The 21,468-nt window shown below is 48.6% G+C and overlaps 1 protein-coding gene across 1 annotated transcript in view; it reads right to left on the reverse strand.

The window, feature by feature from the left end:
• Window positions 1–16,095: 16,095 nt before the first annotated feature.
• The window catches only part of ADAMTS15 (ADAM metallopeptidase with thrombospondin type 1 motif 15), a 28,919-nt gene continuing 23,546 nt past the window's right edge, over window positions 16,096–21,468 (reverse strand). Inside the window, exon 8 of the mRNA XM_014858524.3 lies at window positions 16,096–19,651. Within this exon, the coding sequence (XP_014714010.2) occupies window positions 18,877–19,651 (775 nt within the window). The 3' untranslated portion in view covers window positions 16,096–18,876. The remainder of the gene's footprint in view (window positions 19,652–21,468) is intronic.

Here is a 21,468-nt window from a genome sequence, read left to right on the forward strand (position 1 = left end):
AGCGACAATGGCCAAGGTCACACACAGTTCATGAGGAGTAGACTCGGTTGGAACCAGGATCCTCGGCTCCGCAGCATGAGCTGAATCATTATGCCTCAGGCCTCCCTCACCACTCTTGCTGCCGGGCTTCCCAAGGGCCCTCCTGCAATCCTCACATGTGATTCCCACCCTCAAGTCATCCACGTCCGCTTCCCACTGCTTGTTTCCATTGATGACTAGTGCCGCACCTACAGGGGGCACCTGCATGCCCCCTCTCCCTCAGCTCACCGGGCTCAGTTCCCCGGGCCTCTTCCTGGAGCCCTTTGGCCACACACCTCCCCACTCCAACACCTCTGGCACAAAGCCTATAAGTACGTATTCTCTCACAAAAAAAAGCCAGTTCCACATGAGTTTCCTCAAAGGAAAGAATGGGCAAAAAGAAGAAATGAACTATTCCCCCTTTCGAGCCTAAATATTTTTTTTTATTTTTCATCAAGTTGGCTTTGATAAGCCAGTCTCATGATTAAACAGAGGAATCTGATAGCAGCTGGCTCTGGTGCACACAGTGAGCAGACGGGGTCAGGATGGACACACACCCCGGGCAAGAAGATGAAGAACCTCGGGCCTGTTAATAAGACCAAGAAAGCCAAGCCCCGGTGCCAGAACATCACCATCACTTTGTTGTCATATGCTGTCAAGTCGGCTCCAACTCCCGGCGACCCTATGAATAAGTGCTGTCCACAATGTCCTGTCCTCAACAGCCCCACTCAGCTTCTGTAGCCTCATTCCCATGGCTTCCATCTGGAGACGGAGTCACTCCATTTCACATTTGGTCTCCCTCTTTTCCTGCTGCCTTCTACTTTTCCCAGCAGTATTGCCTTTTCCAAAGACTCTGCCTTCTCACGATGTGCCCAAAGTAGGACAGCCTCAAGTTTTGTCATTTTTGCCTCCAGTGATCGTTCAGGCTTACTTTGCTCTAGGACCCACTCGTTCATCTTTTTGGCGGTCCAGGGCATCTGCAGAGCTCTCCTCCAACACCATATTTCAAGTGACTCCATTTTTTTCCTGTCAGCCTGTGCACTGTCCAGCTTTCACACCCACATGTAGTCACTGGGAAAGGGAAGTTGAAACCTGGATTAGGAATGCTGAATGACCAACAGGGAACCATGCTATCTGATCAGGAGAAAATAAAGGGAAGATGGAAACAGTATGGTGAAGAGACTATACAGAAGAGACAAAAGGATGACAGAGTCCTTTGAAGAAGATTCCTATGAAGAAGAATCTTTAATTTTAGAAAGTGAAGCGAAAACTGCCCTGAAAGTGCTGGGAAGAAATAAGTCACAGGGGTAGATGGGCTATGGATAGAATTGTTTCAAGACTCAGAGACTGAATCTGTCGAAATCCTAACAAGGATATGCCAACAAACATGGAAAACTAAACAAAGACCTACAGATTGGAAATGCTCAATATACATCCCACTTCCCAAGAAAGGAGATGCCAAGGAGTGCGGAAACACTAGGACCACAGCTCTGATTTCCCATGCAGGTAAAGTGATGCTCAGGGAGATGCAGCAAAGGCTGTTACCTCATGTGGAGCAAGAGAAGCCAGATGTCCAACCTGGGTTTCGAAAAGGGAGAGGCACACAAGATCCAATTGTGGTTATTTGTTGGCTACTGCAGTGCTCCAGAGAATTTCAGAAGGTTAGTCTGTTTTATAGACTACGGTAAAGCCGTTGACTGCATGGATCATGAAAAGCTATGGGCTGCTCCGAAAGAAAGGGGCACTCTCAGCATTTGACTGTCCCAATGCATAACCTGTATTGTGGTCAAGAAGCTACTGTCAGGACAGAATATGGAGAGACAGGATGATTTCCTATAGGCAAAGGTGTCAGACAAGGATGCATTTTATCTCGCTATGTGTTTCATCTGTACACAGAACATATATGAAAAGCTAGGCTAGACTCAGATGAAGGCGTGAAAACTGGTGAGAGAAATATCAACAATCTAAGATATGCAGATCACACCATCTTACAGACAGAAAGCAGCCAGGACTCGAAACGACTTGTGATGAAAGTGAAAGAAGAAAGTGCCAAAGCAGGATTGTATGGGAACGTGAGGAAGACAAAAATCATGACCACAGAAGAACTACACAACTTTAGCATAGAAGACGAAGACATTGAAATTGTCAAAGATTTTGTTTACTTGGCTCAGTCATCAATCTAAATGTAGACAGCAGTCAAGAAATCAAGAGAAGACTGAGACGTGGAAGGGCAGCTATGAAAGAATTAGGAAAGATCGTCAAGTGTGAGGAAGTGTCATTAGAGACTAAGGCCAAGATTATCCACACCGTTGTATGCCCACCATCACTACTAACTGATAATGACCACAGTGTACTTTATCAAGGACTGGCTCACAGCGGACCACAAACAAAACTATATTCCAAGACACAGGGCACTTGTGTTCCAAGACACATCTGCAAGAACCTTTCAGAAATAATCCATTCTACATGAAGGAAGTGACAAGAAGAAGCCAGTCTCTTAGGTTATGACAATGATCTAAGAAGCTATAACTTGGCTCTGTGGTGCAGCTATATTTAAAGAAGCTATTGGCAACCAAAAAGGAATATTGGAAAGGAAATTTGTCAGATTCCCTCCCTCCCCCACCGCCCATGTTGGGGAGACAACAAACACCCTGAGCAGCCATCACAGGTATTCTTATCTGCTTCCAGAGATGTCTGGAATGAGTCGGAATGTGCATGGTTTGGTGAAACTTCCCTTAAGTAATTTTTCCTGAATCTATCCTTCCTGAGCTGCTTTCTAAATTTAACTTTCCAAGTAGATTTTGCTCCAAAGAGAGGAAAATAATAGCAACAATAATTATTATCATAGATTGAATTCGTACTAGTGCTTTATAGGTGTTTCCTCCTTAGGGAGTCACAAGGCTCCTGTGGGTTAGGGTTATTTTGCAGACGAAGCCACGTCTGCCCATAGCAGGTTACTTGCAGGCGTTGACCTGAGTACCTTTGCTCCTCTGCAGATTTTACCATGGCGCCTCGCACACATGCTAGACTCAATTATTTGTCCAATTGAACAAATTGAACAAACGGATTCAATTAACACCACTCTGGGATAAATACACTTCTTTATCCCAACTGTAAGTGAGGGCTTTTTGCTTTATTACCATAGTAATAAAAATAGTTAATATTCATTGGTCTTAGTAGGTGCCAAGCACTGTGCCTAATATTTTACATTTATTATATAATATGACTGTCATAAAAATCTTGTTATTTTCCGCATTACTCATGACGTTCCAGAGTTTAGAGAAGCAGTTACAGAGGGGCAAAGCCAGGATCTGAGCCTGTACTCAAATCACGAGTCAAACGGTTCAACTCCAGGGCGTGTGCTCTTTATCACTAACCTAAGACCATCAATAAAACGTATAAAAATGAAATTCATACCATAAATAAATGGGAAAAAATTTCCCGTAATCCATCCTACACAGCCACATCCCTTCACCACGATGTCAGCCTTTCTCACAAGTTTCCATGTTACGTGTTTGACACAAATCCTTCCAAATGTTTTCTGGTACACATATGTTTCATATATACAATTTGTTTTCAAAATGGTATCATAGTTGTCATACTGATCTCAATTTATTTATTTTTAACAATTCTAGACACCTTTCCATAAGAGCATATGCAGCTTTTTATGAACTGAATTGTGCTTCCCCAGAATTCATATTTTGAAGTCCTAATAGCTAGTACCTCAGAAGTGACTGTATTTAGAGATAGGACCTTTAAAGAGGTAATTACGTTAAAATGAGGTCATTGGGGTCTCTAATCCAATATGACTGATGTCCTTATAAGAAGAAGAGAGTAGGACACAGACATATACAGAGGACAGACTCTGTGAAGACGTGGGGAAAAGACAGCTGTGAGCCAAGGGGAGAGGCCTCAGGAGAAACCAAACCTGCTGACACCTTAATCTTGGACCTCTAGCCTCCAGAACTGGTGAGAGAATTGCTTAGGGCCCCCAGTCTTGGTACTTGTTACCACAGTCCTGGAAAACTGCTAAGAGCTTCAACACATTTCTTTTTTTTTTTTTTTTTGATTTTTTTTTTCTTTATTTTTCCTTTTTCTCCCCAAAGCCCCCCGGTATATAGTTGTATAGTCTTCGTTGTGGGTCCTTCTAGTTGTGGCATGTGGGACGCTGCCTCAGCGTGGTTTGATGAGCAGTGCCATGTCCGAGCCCAGGATTCGAACCAACGAAACACTGGGCCACCTGCAGCGGAGCGCGCGAACTTAACCACTCGGCCACGGGGCCAGCCCCTCAACACATTTCTTTTTAACTGCCACATAGAATTCCACTTATAAATGCACCATAATTGATTTAAATTGTTCCCTTCTTGATAGGAATCTCAGGCCTGCCGGCCTGCCTTTTTCTCTATCCTTCTTTCTTTCTTCTTTCTTCCTTTTCAACTGCAAATAATGCTATAATGAACATTCCTAGGCAGTTCCTGCACATTTATGAGTGAGTGTTTCTATAGTTTGGATTCATCAAAGAAGAGCTCCCCTGTCGTGTCAGCAGCAGACTGTATAAGTCAGTGCCTATTGCCCGGGGCTTTGAGTTTCGCATGCATATAGTTTGTTTAAAAATTCATCACAGTTCTTTTGCTGTACTAAATTGGCTTCTTGCTCTCCCTTTTATGCTGCCTGTTTCATTTTTTGGGTTGCGTTTGACCTTTTTCACAGAGAGAGCTAAAAAGAGAAAGAAAAAAAAAGAGTCAGTCACATATTTAACTCCAGAAAATAACAGAACCCCTCAACCTCATAGAAGTCACAGAGGCTGTTCTGTCTCTAGCTTGAGTTTGGGGCTCCTTATGTCTTGAGTTCCCCAAGCAATTCCTGAAGTTGAAGAGACCGTACTAAACGACGTAGGAATCACTGTGACCCCAGCGGTCGGTACGGCGGCGTTGCTGTGTCCTCCAGGAGTCGTCGTGGGGAGAGGCAGCAGCGGACAGGGCTGGCTGGAGAATTCTCTGTAGTTCGTTTCAAAGAGTTCAACACATTAACGCAGACACTCGTTTCTGGCACAAAGCATGTAAGTCTATTTTCTTCTCTCCTCTCCTCATTCCTCTTACTTAAAAAAAGTCAATACCATGTGATTTCAGAATGCTAGTCTGCTGTTCAGAAACCAGACTCCCTATTGCTGTAGCTCAGCACAAAGCCCCACTTTCTGGGCAGGGATTCAAGCCCTCTGCAGCCTGGTTCTTATCCACGCCTGCCCGCCACACCTTTCCGCGCAGGCCTCTGCATAAGCCAGCTTCTCAGCACCCTGCAAGGAGGCCTCGGTTCTCCCTGCTGCTGCCCTTGCTCAGGTCAACCACGCAGCCTCTCCATCATTAAGCTCTCTGAGTGCAGAGGCTGGGTCTCATATTCCACTGTCCTGGATTCTAGGGAGAAAATGATAACTATTAAAAAGGGGGAAAGAGGGGAAAAAAGAACAAGGAAGGACACAGTGACCGCCTCAAGGCAATTACCTTCCAATCCGTCCATATCTGGCCATGTCGCATCTAGCTTCTCAGCCTGCAAATCCAACCTGTGCTCGCCTCGGCCATCTCAACTCCTCTTCCTCTATGAAACTTTCTGGGCTACTCACACAATGTATTTCCTAAGTATGTGCACAACCCCCTGCATTGGACTACAGGTTCTTTAAGAGCAAGAAATGTTTCTTGGGCTTCTTTCTTATGCTCCACAGTTCCAAGCACACAATGCAATAGGTAGTTACTGGACTGAACTGAAAACACTGTTCAACAGTAAATCCATTCTCTTCTGATACACGAGACAGCAAGTGAGACAGAAACTTGGCTGTTGAGAATTTCTGTGAGATCAAAGGCCCAGGAGGAACGATTCTCACTGTTTCTAGCCCTAAATCCTATCAAGCTAGTTGTCACTTACAAATGTCAGTTTTCTAATCTGCAAAATGGGAATAATAAGAGAAATTACTTCATCCAGCTGCTATGAGGATAAACAACATGTAAATAGAAATACTTATAACCTATAAATACAAAGAACATGTTCAACATATAAAGACTTAGTGCCGAGGTGGCATGTAGAAAACCCTCCGTTATTAGCAGCCGCAGCCTTATCATCATCCTACCTTCCAAAAGGTATCCAAGTTTCCTTCCCCAAGGCCCAGTACAAAGAGAATGCAGTGATGACAGCTACCCACTGGGCGGCAGTGCAGAGTTCAAAACGGATTTTGGTGTCTGGGTATGGGCATGATAAGTACAGGGAAGAAATAGAAATATTTAAGTATCACTTTCCTGGTCCTTGGCATATAAAACTACTTTAAAAGTCAAGAAAGACTAAGGAAACCCCAGAGGCAGTAGCAAACCTATGTATTGAGATTTCTCAAATATTTGTTCTCCCTTCAAGGGCTGCCTAGGAATGGAAAAGCTGGTAGGCATGCTTTGGGTGGGAAACTTCCAAAAGGAGTAGAAAAGCATGAAGATTTCCAAAGTATTAAGCCTAAAAGATACGTCTCCTTTTGTTTCAGAAGAAGTGACAGACAAAAGCTTTTGAAAATACCCTGGGAGCTGAGATTTTTCAATTTATGGAATTGATGAGTCTTAGAGCTTAAAAGAGAACATGTAATTAACCATCAAGTCCAATGCCTCATCTAACAAATGAGGAAATGGACACAGGGAGACGACCAGTCATTTGCAGAAGGTCAGTGGGCCCATTGGTATCAGAGCCTAGACAGAAAGTTGGGTCTCCTGACTCCCAGGGCTGTGACTGTCCAGGCCACTGGAGCCATGTCTAAATAGGTGGCTTTTAAAGAAATAAGAGCAAAATGACTTACCAAGACATAGTACCCTGGAATCATGGGAACTAGGAGAGATTTTCCCATTAAGCAATTAGGTATTTATCTAATTATCTCAAAGAACAGCTATATGCGTCAAACTTTACACACATGGGGAGAAAATAGCAGTGGCCTAAACCATTGGAATCTCTATTTCAGATAGAGACTGGGCAGCAGGGAGATTTACCCAGGTTGCTTTAAGAAGGTTTTCTTGTTTAGATACAGTACATAAACCTTCTCATTCAGAAGATCCTCATTTTTCTCAGCCCGACTCCAATCCATTTGCCATTCCAAAACAGAGTGTGTTACACATTAAAGCCACAGGATTCTTTATGGATAACATATGGAGCCATAATATCTCGTAACCCAGTGGTATTGTCCCCAGAGTTAATATAACTCCGTTAACATATGTTTCTGCTATTCCCATCCTGAAATATGTGTATTGAAATATATTATGCACAATGTATGGTTAATTGAAAGATACAGGGGGTATATTAAAAAATAAATCTGTTTATATGACCTATGCTGAAATACATTTGAAACACCATACAGTTGCTTTCACACTAATGTATACAGACTATCTCTCTGTCTTTTTCCTCTGAGTGCTCTATCCTTTTCCTTTCAGTCATTCTTGTCTCCTCGTATGCTTTCTGGGTGCCAAGCTAACCACAGAACAGTGCGATTCGAGGTAGAGGATGTGATCTCGGGAACTAAGGCAGTCAATAAGGAGGTGCGGTAGGAAGTAAGGAGCAGCAGGAGAAAAGAAAGTATCAGTCATCCCGTCACCTGACTCCTGGCAGTACCGTAGTTCAGAAACTGAATCCAGAGAGGACATCAAGAATATCTGCTTTCTTCTCCCCTTGCTCCGTGGTCGTATCCATGTGTCAAAGAATGACCTAATTTTATACTTCCTTCATAAAACAAGGAAGACATCGAGAGGGAAAACATTCATCTGCAGTTCCCTCAGACTCTTCTTTCACTGTCATGCCCTGTACACAGTTAGTTATCAAGACCGGCTCACACTTAACCCTATGTATTTCCAGAATTCATGTCATCTTCTCCAATCTGTTCACACTGCCCTAGTCCAGGCTTTTGTGGTCTTAAATCTGGATTCCTGCAGGAGCCTCTTCCTTGGTCTTTCTGCCAACAGTCTTTCCTATCCTAATCCATGCTTACTACAAGCTCATCAGAGTTGTGAGCTGATTAAAATCTGATCTGATTTAAAGTCCTTCATTGGCTCTCTATTGCCACCAAACAAAGCTCAAACTCCTTAACACAGCGTAGAAGGCCCTTCATGATGAGACTGCAGCCCAAACTTCAAGCCTCACCTCCCACCACTCTGTCCTGCGCATTCCATAGTCCAGCCATACGGAGCTGTTTCCATTCCTAAAGCTCCCATGCCGTTGTACAGGCCCCACTGTGAGCAGTGCCTTCCCTCCCTATCTACTCACAAATTCCATTCGTTCTTCAAGACCCAGCTCCAGCATCATTTCCTCTGCGAGGTGTTTCCAGATCCACTGAAAGTTATTACTGCAATTGCTTCTTCTATAATCCCATAGATCTATATACATACCTCTATTGTAGCCCTTCTCATGCTGCGTCACAATCATTTGCTTATGCTGGCCCCCCAATAAAATGTGAGCCTCTTAAGAACCAAGGCAAGTGGTTTCATCCTACGACTCATTCAATAAATACGGAGTTTAGAGTCCTGACTCTGCCATGTACAAACTGGGAGAACACATACCAAGTCCTTAACATCTTTGGCCCTCAGCTTCCTGATACGCAAAAGGGTGCAATAATTTAACATAATTCATAATGTTGTTATGAAGAATAAATGCAATAATACAAGTAAACCCCTAACGTAATGCTGGTATACAGCTAATGCTAAGTGACAGCTATTATTATTATATTATTACTGTGTGCCAAGCACTTAGTAAGTGCAAGGTCAATTAAGGCCTAGCCTCAAGGTTCCTTAGAGTATAATTGAAGAGACAGACAGACAATTAGTACAATGTCAGAAGGACACAGAGGATGGCAGGAGAGCACAAAATGGGGCATCTACTGTCGAGGCTGAAAGTCATTCCTGGAGGAAGGACTGAGAAGGGATGAATCTGGAACCAGAGAGGATGGGGATAGGCTAGGGACATACTCCAGGTGAGACGTGATGCTGGCCTGCACAAAGGCAGCAGCAGTAGAAAGGAAAGGAGGGGACCGATTTTGAAGCCGTTCAGGAGGCAGAATCAAGTCATCTGAGTAGATGAATGATGAGATGTGGAGGACCCTGCCAAGGAGGAGTATGGGTGAGCACAGGGTCCAGGAGAGGTTTAGGTATGCAGATTCAGAAGCCATTGATATGTTGGTTTTAACTGAAGCAATAGGAGATCACGTGATCCCCAGGGAACGTGTGTGAAGTGAGCCAAACAACGGGCTGCAAGGAGCACCAGCATTGATGGGTTAAAGGAAGAAGAGGAGCTCATGAGGGAAACTGACGAGGAACAGCCAGAGAGAGAAGAGGAACTCAGCACAGGAGCAGCCAAGGAAGCACAGAGAGGAATATTCTTGATATTCTTAGTGCCTAATAACCTGGTAGATATGCAGATATTTGTGGAATAAGTGAATGAATCACTGAATTCAAATGACCCACTTAAAACTGAAGACATATGAAAGGCCTTTCATAGGAATAGGAACACACCTTTATTTTACCCTAATGGCGTCTTTGGGAAGTTTCAGATCAAGGAGAGAGGGACCTAGGCATTCGGTCAAAGAGCAGGGACACCTGAGGGGAAAGAGCTGGCTGAACTCCATTCCGTGAAAGAAAGAGAGGCAGGAAGAAAGCATAATTTCCCCAAGGCCACCTAACAAAGAGTCAGGGAAACCAAGTAACCTAACAGCCTCACTGCCAGCGGGACACCTGGCACTATGAGCCTCCACACATGACACAACAGGAAAGCCACACAAAAAGTACAGGAGCAAGTGGGACAAGTGAAAAGGCACCATGCGGAAACAGAGAGTGAAACTCAGTGTGAGAGCCTGGATTGGACCCTATAAATGACGTTCTTGGAACAAGTCGGGACATTCGACTGTGGGCTGGATGTCTGATGCTAGCCACGGAATTGTTGATTTTCTTAGGTGTGATAATGATATCGTGTTTGTGTAGAAGGCTGTCTTTGTTCTTAGGAAGTGCATGCCGAAGCACTTAGGGGTGAAGTGTCAGGATGCAACTTCCAATGGTTTGACAAAAAAAGTGTCTTCATGAAAAAGTTGAAGCAAAAACAGTAAAATAATAATTATAGACTCTAAGTAAAGGATGTATGTGTCCATTACTCTATTCTCTCTGCTTTTGTATATCTGATATTTTTCATAATAAAAATTTGGAAAAAGAATGAGAAATTTAATCTCTAGAACCTTGGAGATTTGTCTCCCAAAAACAGTTCTGCAATATCCAGAAAACAGGAACCATAATAACTCCTAAGGAGCTAGATAGAAGGCAGTCGACAGAGTCCCAGAAAAGTATGAAAAATGGGGATACCACATTTCCTATTTTTAAAATGTCAGGGAAACAACTATGAGAAGAATAACCCCAGCCCACTTATATTTCAATACTGATTGGGAAATAACAGCTATGAAAATTCTTTGAGAATTCTTGAGCCTGTTAACTTACTCCCAGTTTAGAGTAGTAATCAGCTTTCATTTACTGAGCACTTACCACGTGCCAGGCTCTGTGCTAAACACATCAGGCCACTGAGTTCACACAGCAGCCGTAGGAGGTGAGTATTGTTACTTTCCCTTGCATAGATAAAGCAGTGAAGCTGTGTCCTCCGATTCGGAGGCTCAGTTCCTGTCCAGCAGCCCTATCTACGTAGACCTCTCTGACTCTGGGCCTCATGACCCTTCTCCCCTCACCCTTCAGGCCAGTGTGGAAACAGCTCCACCGTTACAGCCTGGTCTCCCACAGGGGCTCTTGGGGTTTCCCTCCCGGCCGCCCACACCTTCGTAAACTGTTCTTTATGCAACTCTCTCCTCCAATTTTCCTGATTTGAGTATGCCACCTATTTCCTGCTGGAATCGTGACTGATAGTGAGAGAGAGAGAAACTGGAGCAATGTGAATCCTACCCAGTGGTAAGGTGGGTCAGGAAGCAACCCCAGTTGGTGGAGAAGGCAGCCCCTGAAAAAAAAATGCAAATTAGCAAAACTCTGGGCATGGTAAAACCACTTTGGAGAACAGTTAGGAAACAGTTCATAATCGAGTCGGAGATGCACGCACTTTATGGCCCAGAAATTCCACCCCTAAAAGCTCTCATATAATACATGCACTGGAAAACATGAGCAAGAATATTACAGCAGAATTGTTTATATTAGCAAAATTCTGGAAACAACCTAAATGTCCATCATTCATATTCATATAATGAAATAATGTACCAGACTGAAAACAAGTGAATAGAACTACATGTAACCACAGAATAACTCTGAAAGACATAACATTAAGCAAAGAAATTCAGTTGCAGAAGAACACAGGTAATACGCAGGTACGCCCCTGCATGCACTGTGGAGAAGCATGCAAAGCAAAGTGTACATTGTTTAGGGACACAGATATAAGTCGTGAAAGAATGAAGGAAAAGCTGGGGATGATAAACACCAAACTCAAGATAATGGTTACCTGATGGACGAGGCAGGGGTACAAGGAAGGAGGCACGCACAGGGGCTTCAACTCTGCTGGTGATGTTTTATTTCTTATGCTGGGTGATTAGCACCTAGGTTTTATTTCATTATTTTTCTATTATTCCTTTTTATTATTTATTTTATTATTCTTTGTTCCTTCTGTATGTCTTTAATATTTAATAATTACTTTTTTTTAAGATTTTATTTTTCCTTCTTCTCCCCAAAGCCCCCCAGTACAGAGTTGTGTGTTTTTAGTTGCGGGTCCTTCTAGTTGTGGCATGTGGGACGCCGCCTCAGCATGGCTTGATGAGAGGTGCCGTGTCCGCGCCCAGGATTCGAACCAGCGAAACCCTGGGCCGGCGAAGCGGAGCACGTGAACTTAACCACTCGGCCAAGGGGCCAGCCCCAATACTTAATAATTACTTTAAGGAAAGGAAAGGAAAAACAACTTCTGGAGGTTTCCAGGGAAAATAGAGCCCTGTGGTTACTGGACTCCATGGCCAGAGCTTCCCTCACTTCTCATCGCTCTTTTCTGCCCCTTTGACACTCAAAGTCACACAGACCATTCGAGGTTTCTGGGCCTCTCTGAACTCCAGCTTCATTTGGTGGCTGGGTAGTTCCATGAGCCAAATGCTGGCCCTAAAAACCTGGGAAACAGACCAAGAAAGCAGCCAAGTAAAGAGATTTCCTACTAGGAGAGATCCTAGGCGTGGAGGGCAAGCTTGGGTTGTGTTAACAGGTCCTCCAGAAACCACAAAACATTGCCTCAAGAACATGCTCCTAAGTCATTCCAAGAAATCTTTCAGGGCGAAAGAGAGGAATAGACATTGTCTCCCTGCCTTATCAAGAGACTGACAAGGCCCCCCGAAGTATGGCCGGGGAGTGAAGAGCCCAGCTCTGGAAGGAAACAAACTTGAGCCTGAATACTGGCTCCGCCACTCACCCAGGTAACTTTGCGCAAGTCCCTTCACATTTTGAAACCTGGGTTTCAGCATCTTTAAGCCTGGATTGACCAACCCTCAAAGGGTGGTTTGTGAAGACCAAATGAGATCATGTTTTGCAGACTGGAACAGTGCCACAGGGAGAGGGGTCCTCACAGTCCGGAGAAGGTGGCTCCCCCAGCCCTCTGGGTCTGATGCACGTTCCCAGGGAAGCCTGCATCTTGGAAGCGCTCACTGACTGTGCCCCAGGCCCCGGGCCAGGTGCTGCGTGCACCTGCTGCCTGAGGACAGGTTCTCTCGCACTGCAGACCCAGTCCAAAGAGGGTTCTTGAAGAGGCCCTGTCATCCTCCTGAATACATTTCCTTAGGCCCCCCAAAGGCTCTTTCCTCAAAATCCTCAACACCAACACCAGGAGTATCACCGGTGATGGGTCTTGCCTGCTGAGACCAGGATCCCAGTCCCATGGGGTCATCTGGACAGTTGGTCAGAAGTCTGAGACAGCAGTGGCCTAAACCGTAAGGGTTTACTTACGTATACTGTCTAGGATTGTGGCCGGAAGGGGACGGGGCGGGGGGAGTGTGGAAGGGAACTGTTGCAACAACTCAGGGATGTATCTGAAATTTCATCAATGTCCAAACGTTTACCACAAGAATATTTTCACCGTTTTCCCAAATCCAATTTTTCATAAGGAGATTCTCTTCTCTCTTCCTCTCCCTCTATCTTCCCCTTTCTGCCAAATTGCTCTCCTGTGGAAACAAATAGTTCTGTTTCTTCTTTGGAATGCCTCTGGAAGCCAGGAACTCTTATCTCCCTCAACAACGTTCTGGCCAGGGCCTGGAATGCGATTTACATTACTGACCACAGCACAGGAGGACAAACAATGGAAGGACTTCGCAGTTGAACACCAAGGAGCGGGGCGGGGAGTGCCTGGGCTGGGAGAGAAAGGCTGAGGGCCTGAGTTTCTGGTGTCGTGCAGGGTCTCCAACGGCTGCCCTCTCCTTCCTCACAGCCCGGGGTCCAGAGTAGGGAACGTGTCACTGCAAGCCTCTTACGGCCGACTCCTGTGGGCCGGGGGTGATGTGCTGGCATCTGGAGGCCTGAAGGGAGGCACTGGGCTCTTCTGGGATCTGTTGCTAGGATTGCAGGCTTCAGGGCTGACTCACCCAGCAGTGCTGGGAGCAAGCCAAGAAGTCACGGAAAGACTCTCAGGGTCACACACGCTGCCGTTGGCCCTGCCAGCTCAGCCTGCTGGGGACCAGCCAGGGCTCGCTGGGCAGGGGAGCACAGCCCAGGGAGTCAAGACCTTTTTGCAATTATTGAGGCTATTTCTCTACTAGGGCAAGAATGTATTCCTCTCCTGAGGATGGATTACAAAGCAAATTGTTTCTGCCACTCTTCAAAGGCCAGTGAGGTTAGGAAACTGCTCCTTCCTCCTCCCAAAAGCTGAAAAACACCAGCAGTGTTTCTGCTCCAGACGGCTTTGGGGGGAGTTGCTAGCCACTTACCTAACCTGGAGCTCCCCTGAGCCTCCACTGGCTGCAAGGTGGGACCGGGTCTCGTCTCCTTCCTCTTTTATTTGCTGCGACATAGTAAGAAATATATATTGGTCTCTGCCCCCAGCTCCTGATGCAGAGCCCCTAAAACCATCGCAACCTCCTGAGTGACAGGGGTGCGAGGAGCATCTTGTGTTCCAATACTTGCTCTTTGACCCTGGTTCCTGACACCGAGCTCCTAAATCCCCTGGAATTTCCTGCGTGATGGGAGTGTCTTGTTCTAATGAGGTGACTCTGGGTGGGCTCCTGGATGGGGGCCAGTCACCAGAAAGACCAAGCCATGATTAGAAGCTTGGAATTTTCAGCCCCATCCACCATCCTCCAGGGAGGGGAGAGGGGCTGGAGATTGGGTTAATAATTGATCATGCCTACGTGAGGACGCCTCCATAAAAATCCCTAAACTACAGGGTTCGTGTTGGGCAACACATCTACATGCAGGAGGGTGGGACACTCCAACTACACAGGGACAGAAGCTCCTGTGCTCCAGGCCTTTCTGGACCTCACACTATGTACCTCTTCATCTGGCTGTTCATCTGTATCCTTTATCATATCTTTTATGATAAACCTGTAAACATAAGTAAATGTTTCCTTGAGTTCTGTGAGCCATTCCAGCAAATTATCAAACCTGAGGGGGGATTGTGGGAACCTTCAACTGTGTAGCTAAGTCAGTCAGAAGTGTGGGTACCCTGGGGACCCATTACTTGTGACTGGTGTCTGAAGTGAGGACAGTCTTGTGGGACTGAGCCCTTAAACCTGGGGAGTCTGATGCTAATTCCAGCTAGTACCTGTCAGAAATGAATTAAATTATAGGGCACCCAGTTGGTGGCTGGAGAGTTGGAAAATTGGTTGGTGGGGGGAAAAAACCTACACATTCAGTGTCAAAAGTATACTAAGTAGAGAAACAGTTTTCCTTTACCCCCAAACCAACCCATGGGAACTTTTCCTTAGAAAGGTTTTACTGTCAATTGCTACAATGGAAAACAGAAGGGATAACAAAAATAACTACCCTAGGAATGTGACATTTTGAGTAATTTTACAAAGATCTTGCAGTTGCTGAGAGGTCACCCTGAACCCCTCCACATCCTTTCCAGGCCTCCAACTAGCTCCCAGTGTCAAGCAGGCCCTTCTGGCTAGACCCTCCTTCCACCAGGACCTTCAATCAAATGCCGAGTCCCCGTTTTGCCTGAGTCCCCGCTCTGCACCCCCCACCCTGGGCCCCTCTCCGTCTATGATCGGCTCCTGGAGAGGTCATTTGCCCCCTGGCCTTGACCTGCAGGAGAGGCACCAGGAGAAGCCCATTCATCTCTGAACCCCAAACTAAAAGCAAACAGTCGTCTACCCAAGTTTAACCCTTACCTGTGCCCAGAAACCCCGATCGTTACAGATGGAAGCACTGAAGGAACACTAAATATTAAAGCCACCTTTCTTACTTCACAGAGAGGAAACGAGATCCCAAGAGACAATCTCAGATCTGAGAGCAATGCAAGTTTCTGGTCTCCTAGTTGGATGTTCTTTAAAATGCGTCACGTCCCTCCCCTGCCTATGTATTTGCCAACACTGTCAGACTGAAACAGAACTAGGAAGAGGGAAACATTCTCCAAACAGAATGAAACTTTCCTTCTGGAAACTTGGAGTTTCCTCCTAAGGCAGGTGCCCAGAGCCCCTATGTGATGGACCCTCTGGCCTCTCCTTGTGCCTCGCCCCTTGCCCCGGTCCAGCCCCAGCAGCATTCTCTCAGGGCCTGCTGCACACCTGCTCCTCCTGGCCGCCGAGCCCCGGCCTGATGCTCCTGTGCTGGAAAGCCCCCTGCAACACAGCTGTGTTCCTTCCTGAGCCAGCTTTTCCCTGGTCACTCTGCCCCGCACACCCAGACCCAAGTTCTCTTTCTGAGCATCAGTTCCTCTCTTCTTGGCACGTACCGTCTCTGTCTCTTTGCTCCTTGACTTGTTTGCTCTGCCCCCTCAGCTGGTCTGGGAGTGACACAGGAGGGGGCTGTACCTGTCCTAGTCACCATTGTATCACAGTCCCCAGCACCGGGGCCGGCCCACAGCGGGTGTTCAACAGCTGTGGGAAATGTGTGTGTAGATGAGGTGAAGTCACAGAGGCAAGACGTGGATTTTAAATACTTACAGCTTTATTAGGAGCAGGCCGTTGGCCCCGCAGCAGCCAGCTCCCAGGTATACACAGTATACACAGCCCAGCCAGTACCCAGGTCCTTCCATCCTTCTGCAGTACAATGCAAAAGAACCAAACCAAACCAAAAGGGGGGCTCTATAAGTGACAGTGTCTAGTGCCTTCAGGGGCTAACTCCCAGGCTGGGAACACTCAAGTCCGTCCACCCGTCCTCAGCTCCCCCCAGCCCCTACTCCAGCATGGCAGGCCCAAAAAGTTGGACTCCTCCAGTCAGTGCACACGATGAGCAAAGGAGACAGGGGGCTCCTGAGCCCAGATCCTTACTGGTCCACACCCCATGGAAGAAGTTGCTGGAGCAGCCAGAATGTTCCTCTTCTTCCAGAGACATGAGATACCACCTTAACTTTTTATTCCATCACCAGAAACCTGTGTCCTAAGGCTTGTCTCTGCTCAGCCTTGGAGAACATGGTTGGATTAGTGAAATGGTCAAAGACAAGACAAACCTCCCAAGTTGTCTTGGTCAAACTTCTTTCAGAAACAAAAAAAGAAAAATATTGCAACAGAAAAGAGCACTGAGACCCAGCTTGTGTCAGGAACAAGATCAGTTGTCCCTCCTTGAAATGACTTGTAAAGCCGCTCTGCTAGGGGACCAGTCACCCCCACTGATGGCGGCTCCCTTCCCACCCGCCCCTTCCCCTGCCCACTCTGCACAGCCCCCGTACCACCCTCTCCTTGCCAAGGATGGGGGCACCAAGCACAGGGCGCAGTGCCGTCGTCGGCCCGCCGGGCCACATCTGCCCTGACACGCTGGTCCCTTTGGATGCTGATTCCCACAGTGTTCACTCATGCAGGAAGGCAGATTCCTCCCCGCTCTGCACGCCGAGGGGCACTGCAGCCCTGCCTCCGAGACCCGCACGCCCTCTGCCCTGCTGCGGGAGCTCTGTTCAAGGGCTCAGCCCAGGGCCAGACCGGGGCGAGAGCACCAGCCCAGAGGCTGCCTGGCTGGCTGGCTGGCTGGCTGGCTAGTTTGTGGATTCTCTCTGTAAGGGGAAACTAAATAAAGGACTGAACCCCTTTCCGAGGAAGATACTTGGTCTGCTGTCACCTCACTGAAGTCCAGGCCACAGTATGACACTCTGAAACAGAAGCTCCCATATACACACTGGGCCAGCTGCACCCCCAAGAAATACCCTGCTTAGCCAAGAATCTCTCACATCCGCCCCCCTGGAGCTGGAGGAGACGCCTGGTTTCTACTTCCCTTACATGGCTCCAAGATGGACAGGTCTCCAGCAGCTCCTGCTGGTGGCTGCCAAGGGCCCCTGGGTCACGTCACTGGTTCTTGGTGCCTCCTGAAACCTGTCCCCCAGGCACCTGTAGAGAGAGACCCTGTCTTCGTGTTTGGAGCCCCCGGGAGTGGCCAGGCTGTGGGGAGCGGGGTGCCACGCACCACGCTCGTCTTCGCGTCTGGACAGCTCAGTCTACAGAGGATGACAGTGAGTCTGCTGGAAGCACCAAGGTCACCACTGCCCCAGGGGAGGGACAAGGGTGGGTTCCCAGAGAGTAGAGCCTGAGGTAGCAAACAGTGAACCCCGTTATCCAACCGTAGAAACTATGGCCTGGGGATGCAACAGGACATGCCCAAGGTCAGGCCACATGCAGCTGTCCAGATGCGCACCAACCTGCTGGCACGTGGATGTCCAGCACCTAGCCCTCCTAGCATATCCCATCCCCCTCTTGGTGGGACCATGGCCACTTTGAAGGTTCTCTGAGGTGACACACAGCCTAAGGCATCAGCCTTATTTATACCTGCCTCTCTGGAGGAAGAGCCATCAGACCTGGGGTCTCTCCCTCCCCATCCCAGGGTGACATTCCCCCAAAGCTCAGACCAGCCCCAGTGACAGCAGAACCCTCTAGATCACTCCTCAAACTCCCTGCTTCAGCCACAGAATCCGCCTCCCCTTATAAGCCTCAGCACGTTTTCTTACTGCTCAGATCCTGGAAGAAGACAACAGGCTCCCTGTTGACTTCCTACCTCCACCTGCAAAGCCTCAGAGGACACCCATGGAAGCCCTCCAACCAGACTGACATCCTGGACAACACAGGAAGAAGATGTGTCTCCTTAAGGGAGGGCCAGGAGTAGAAGGAAGATGAGAATCCTCGGGACTGCCCCTACCCACAGCTCTTCCCAAAGGAGTGGCCCAGGCCCCGGGGAAACCCAACCCCACGCTCCCCTCCGCTTCTGCACCCCCAGCCAGTTTTTTTTTTTGCTCAATCCACGTCAGTCAGAAAAGGAAAGTGGGCTGAAAGCACCATAAAAACCTGCCTTGTTCAGAGACGGCTCAGAGCCCCTGGGGCCACCTGAGGGTGCCAAGCTGCGGGCATGGCTCTTCCAGCAGCCTGCAGCCTCCCTGATGGGGGCCACGGTCCCTGAAGTTCTGCCTGGGAGGTGCCCATCCTCCAGGTCCCTTGGACGCTGGGCCCCAGCACCTCCTGCCCAGCACCCGCACCTCGCAGCCTCTCCCTGAGGCTGGGCCCCGGAGGAGCCGGGCGTGAGGTAGACTATGCGGTAGTTACTTCACTTCCCCGCCCAGGAATCTCTCACCCCTGCCCACGGTCCTTGTCCCTGGATGCGGGTGACGTTGTGGCATGGGCCTCTGGCCACTGCCCTCTGCCCACGGCTCCAGCTGGCCAGAACACTGGCAGCACCAACAGGGTGGAGAGTGAGGAGGAGAAAGGGACAGTCCTATTCAGCATGGCCTCAAGATGCAAAAGTCCAGTTCCTGGGGTTTACGGCGCAGGTCACACTGGTCCCGGGCCAGCAACCGCCCTCCATGGGCCAAACACTTGAGTGGACGCCTCTTAAATCCCCGGCCGCAGCTCTTGGAGCAGGGCGACCAGGCACCAAGCTCCCAGGTCGGGCAGGGCTCCCCACAGGCTCGCATCTCAACCGGCCGATGGGCCGCATCACAGGCAGATGCTGCGCGTGGCCCCGGGGAGCCACGACAGTCCACTGCCCGCTTCTGCAGGCCACCACCACAGCTTGCAGAGCAAGGACCCCAGCTGCCTGCCACCCAGCGCGCAGGGGGCCTGTCGTCCGGCTGCTCCACTTGATTGGAGAGGCTGAGGACGCTGTTGTGGAGCACAGAGGATCCCCGCGGGTCCTTGGGGTGGGAGGACTTGTCCTCCCGAGGCTCTTTGGGCAGATAGAAGGAGTAGCGGACCCGGGGCGGTGTCATCTTCCCCACAGAGAGGACCTCCACGGTCAGGGGCTCCAAGATGGGCCGGGAGGCCTGCAGGCTCTCCACCGCCGTCCCGGTGCCACTGTAGCGCAGCAGGCTGCCCTTCACCACCAGGTCCCGCTCCACAGCCGACACCACAAAGTGCCCGTTGAGCAGGTACTTGCCTTGGCTGTTCTTCAGGGCCAAGTAGTTGTCGTCTCCAATCAGCCCCTTGTAGCCGCGCTGGCGGATGTCGATGCTCGAGGCGCCCGCGGGGATGGCCACCACAAAATTGTACCCATGCCTGAGGTCAGAAAGAGGGGCGTGCGTTAATCAGATGCCTGGACATGAGGACCCCGTGTCCCTCTCAAGTCACAACTGATCCCCATTTCACAAGGCCTGGGGCAGGTCACGAAGATGGCAGAACACAAAGACTAAGCAGGCAGCCTCATCCGCCATTCCACGGGTCCGGGAGGTCCCCTCTGAGGGGTGGTGTGCAAGCCTGTCGTCAGTCCTCTAAACTACATAAACCGGCTGCATCGCCAGCATCTTTTTCCTTCAGTAAATTTATATTTTGGTGAATTCTAGCATGAGAGTAAAAGCACGAGTTTTGGAGTCAGAGTGATTCCTGCCACCCGCTTAGCTGTTGGCCTTGGAGAAGTTACTCAGCTTCTCAGTTTCTTCATCTATACAAGGGAGAGCACGACTGCACAGACCCCACCGAATTGCAATCAGGATTAAATACGCTAAAGCAGAGGAAGCATGTAGCATGCCGCCTGGCACACAGTAAGCACTCAATAGACATTAGCTATGAGGGGGAGGAGAAGGGGGAGGAGGTGGAGGAGAGAAGTCCACAGTCCCTGAGGCCAAGGCTGGGGCTGGATGCAGTGAGACACACTGGCCCTGAGCCAGGGACCCAGATCAAGCCTTGGCTGGGACGGCAGCTCCCTGGTGGCTCTAAGCAAGTCAGTCTGTCTGGGTTTTGCCATCCTCATCTATACAATGAGTGGGTCAAACTAGAGGATTTCTAAGGCTCCTTCCAGCTCCAGTGGTCCGATAAGGAACACCTGCCATTGAACCAGTGAAGCAAATCTGGGCTGTTTACCTTTAATTCCCCATGTAGCCTCCCCCTTGCAGATGCCTGTGAAGGACAGCATGGAACACCATCCGCCTGCAGTGCCTGAGCTACCAGAGAAGTTGTCCACCTAGGTGCTCAGCTGAGAGTGCTGTGTCCAGTGGGGACAGCTGAGGTTCCCGGACAGCCATCTAGCCCTTTCCATCATCAGCACCCGGGCTCCTAAGTTTTCAGAGCAAACCACACCCCCTTCAACTAAGACCTCAGGGGCTCTGCCTGCCCCAGCTTCTTCCATAACATGGATCAGACTTTCCAAGGACTTTCCCCAAAAAATAAAAGGGGATGTGCCAGACCTCAGAAAGCTAGGGAGCCCCAGGCTCTGGAGTTGGGACAGAGGAGGCCCAGAGAAATTTCTTCAGCTGATCCCGGCACACATCTCCCAGGAAGGGGGATTGCCTCAGTCCCAGCCACGCACTCCACTGTCTCTCTGCAGTTTATTGCCATTGTCACCTTAATGCTGTCCCAGGCCAGGGCCTCAAGCTCAGGGAGATGAGAGGCTGTCACACTTGTCTCCAGGTCTGTTTTGTTTGGTTCTCATCATCGTGAACATTTAGGGAGCATTTATATGCACCAGATACTGTGCCAAGAATGTCACCTGAATTAACTCCCTGAATCCTCACAATAGCACAACATGAATATATCAGTGTCATACCCACCCTACCAGTGAGGAAACCTACGATTCTGGAGATTGCATCAGTTGCCCACGGTCATCCAGAAAGTGGAGAACTGAGATTTGAACACAGTTCAGTCTTACTCCAGAACTCCACACAGACCCTAACAACGCCCTGCTGTCTCCCTGAATGTCGTCTCCCATTAAGTGGTGTCCTCCTTGAGCATTCTTCTTTGTTAGATGAATGAATGAATGAATGAATAGCTTACTCGTAGAAGAGTATGAGTGGGCTCCACAGCAAGGGTACTGGCCAGGATCTAACATTCACCCCAATCTAACCCAAGCTTCCAACGCCTGGGGGCAACTCCACTCACCC

Source organism: Equus asinus, chromosome 20 (genome assembly GCF_041296235.1).
Source record: "Equus asinus isolate D_3611 breed Donkey chromosome 20, EquAss-T2T_v2, whole genome shotgun sequence".
Taxonomy (NCBI): domain Eukaryota; kingdom Metazoa; phylum Chordata; class Mammalia; order Perissodactyla; family Equidae; genus Equus; species Equus asinus.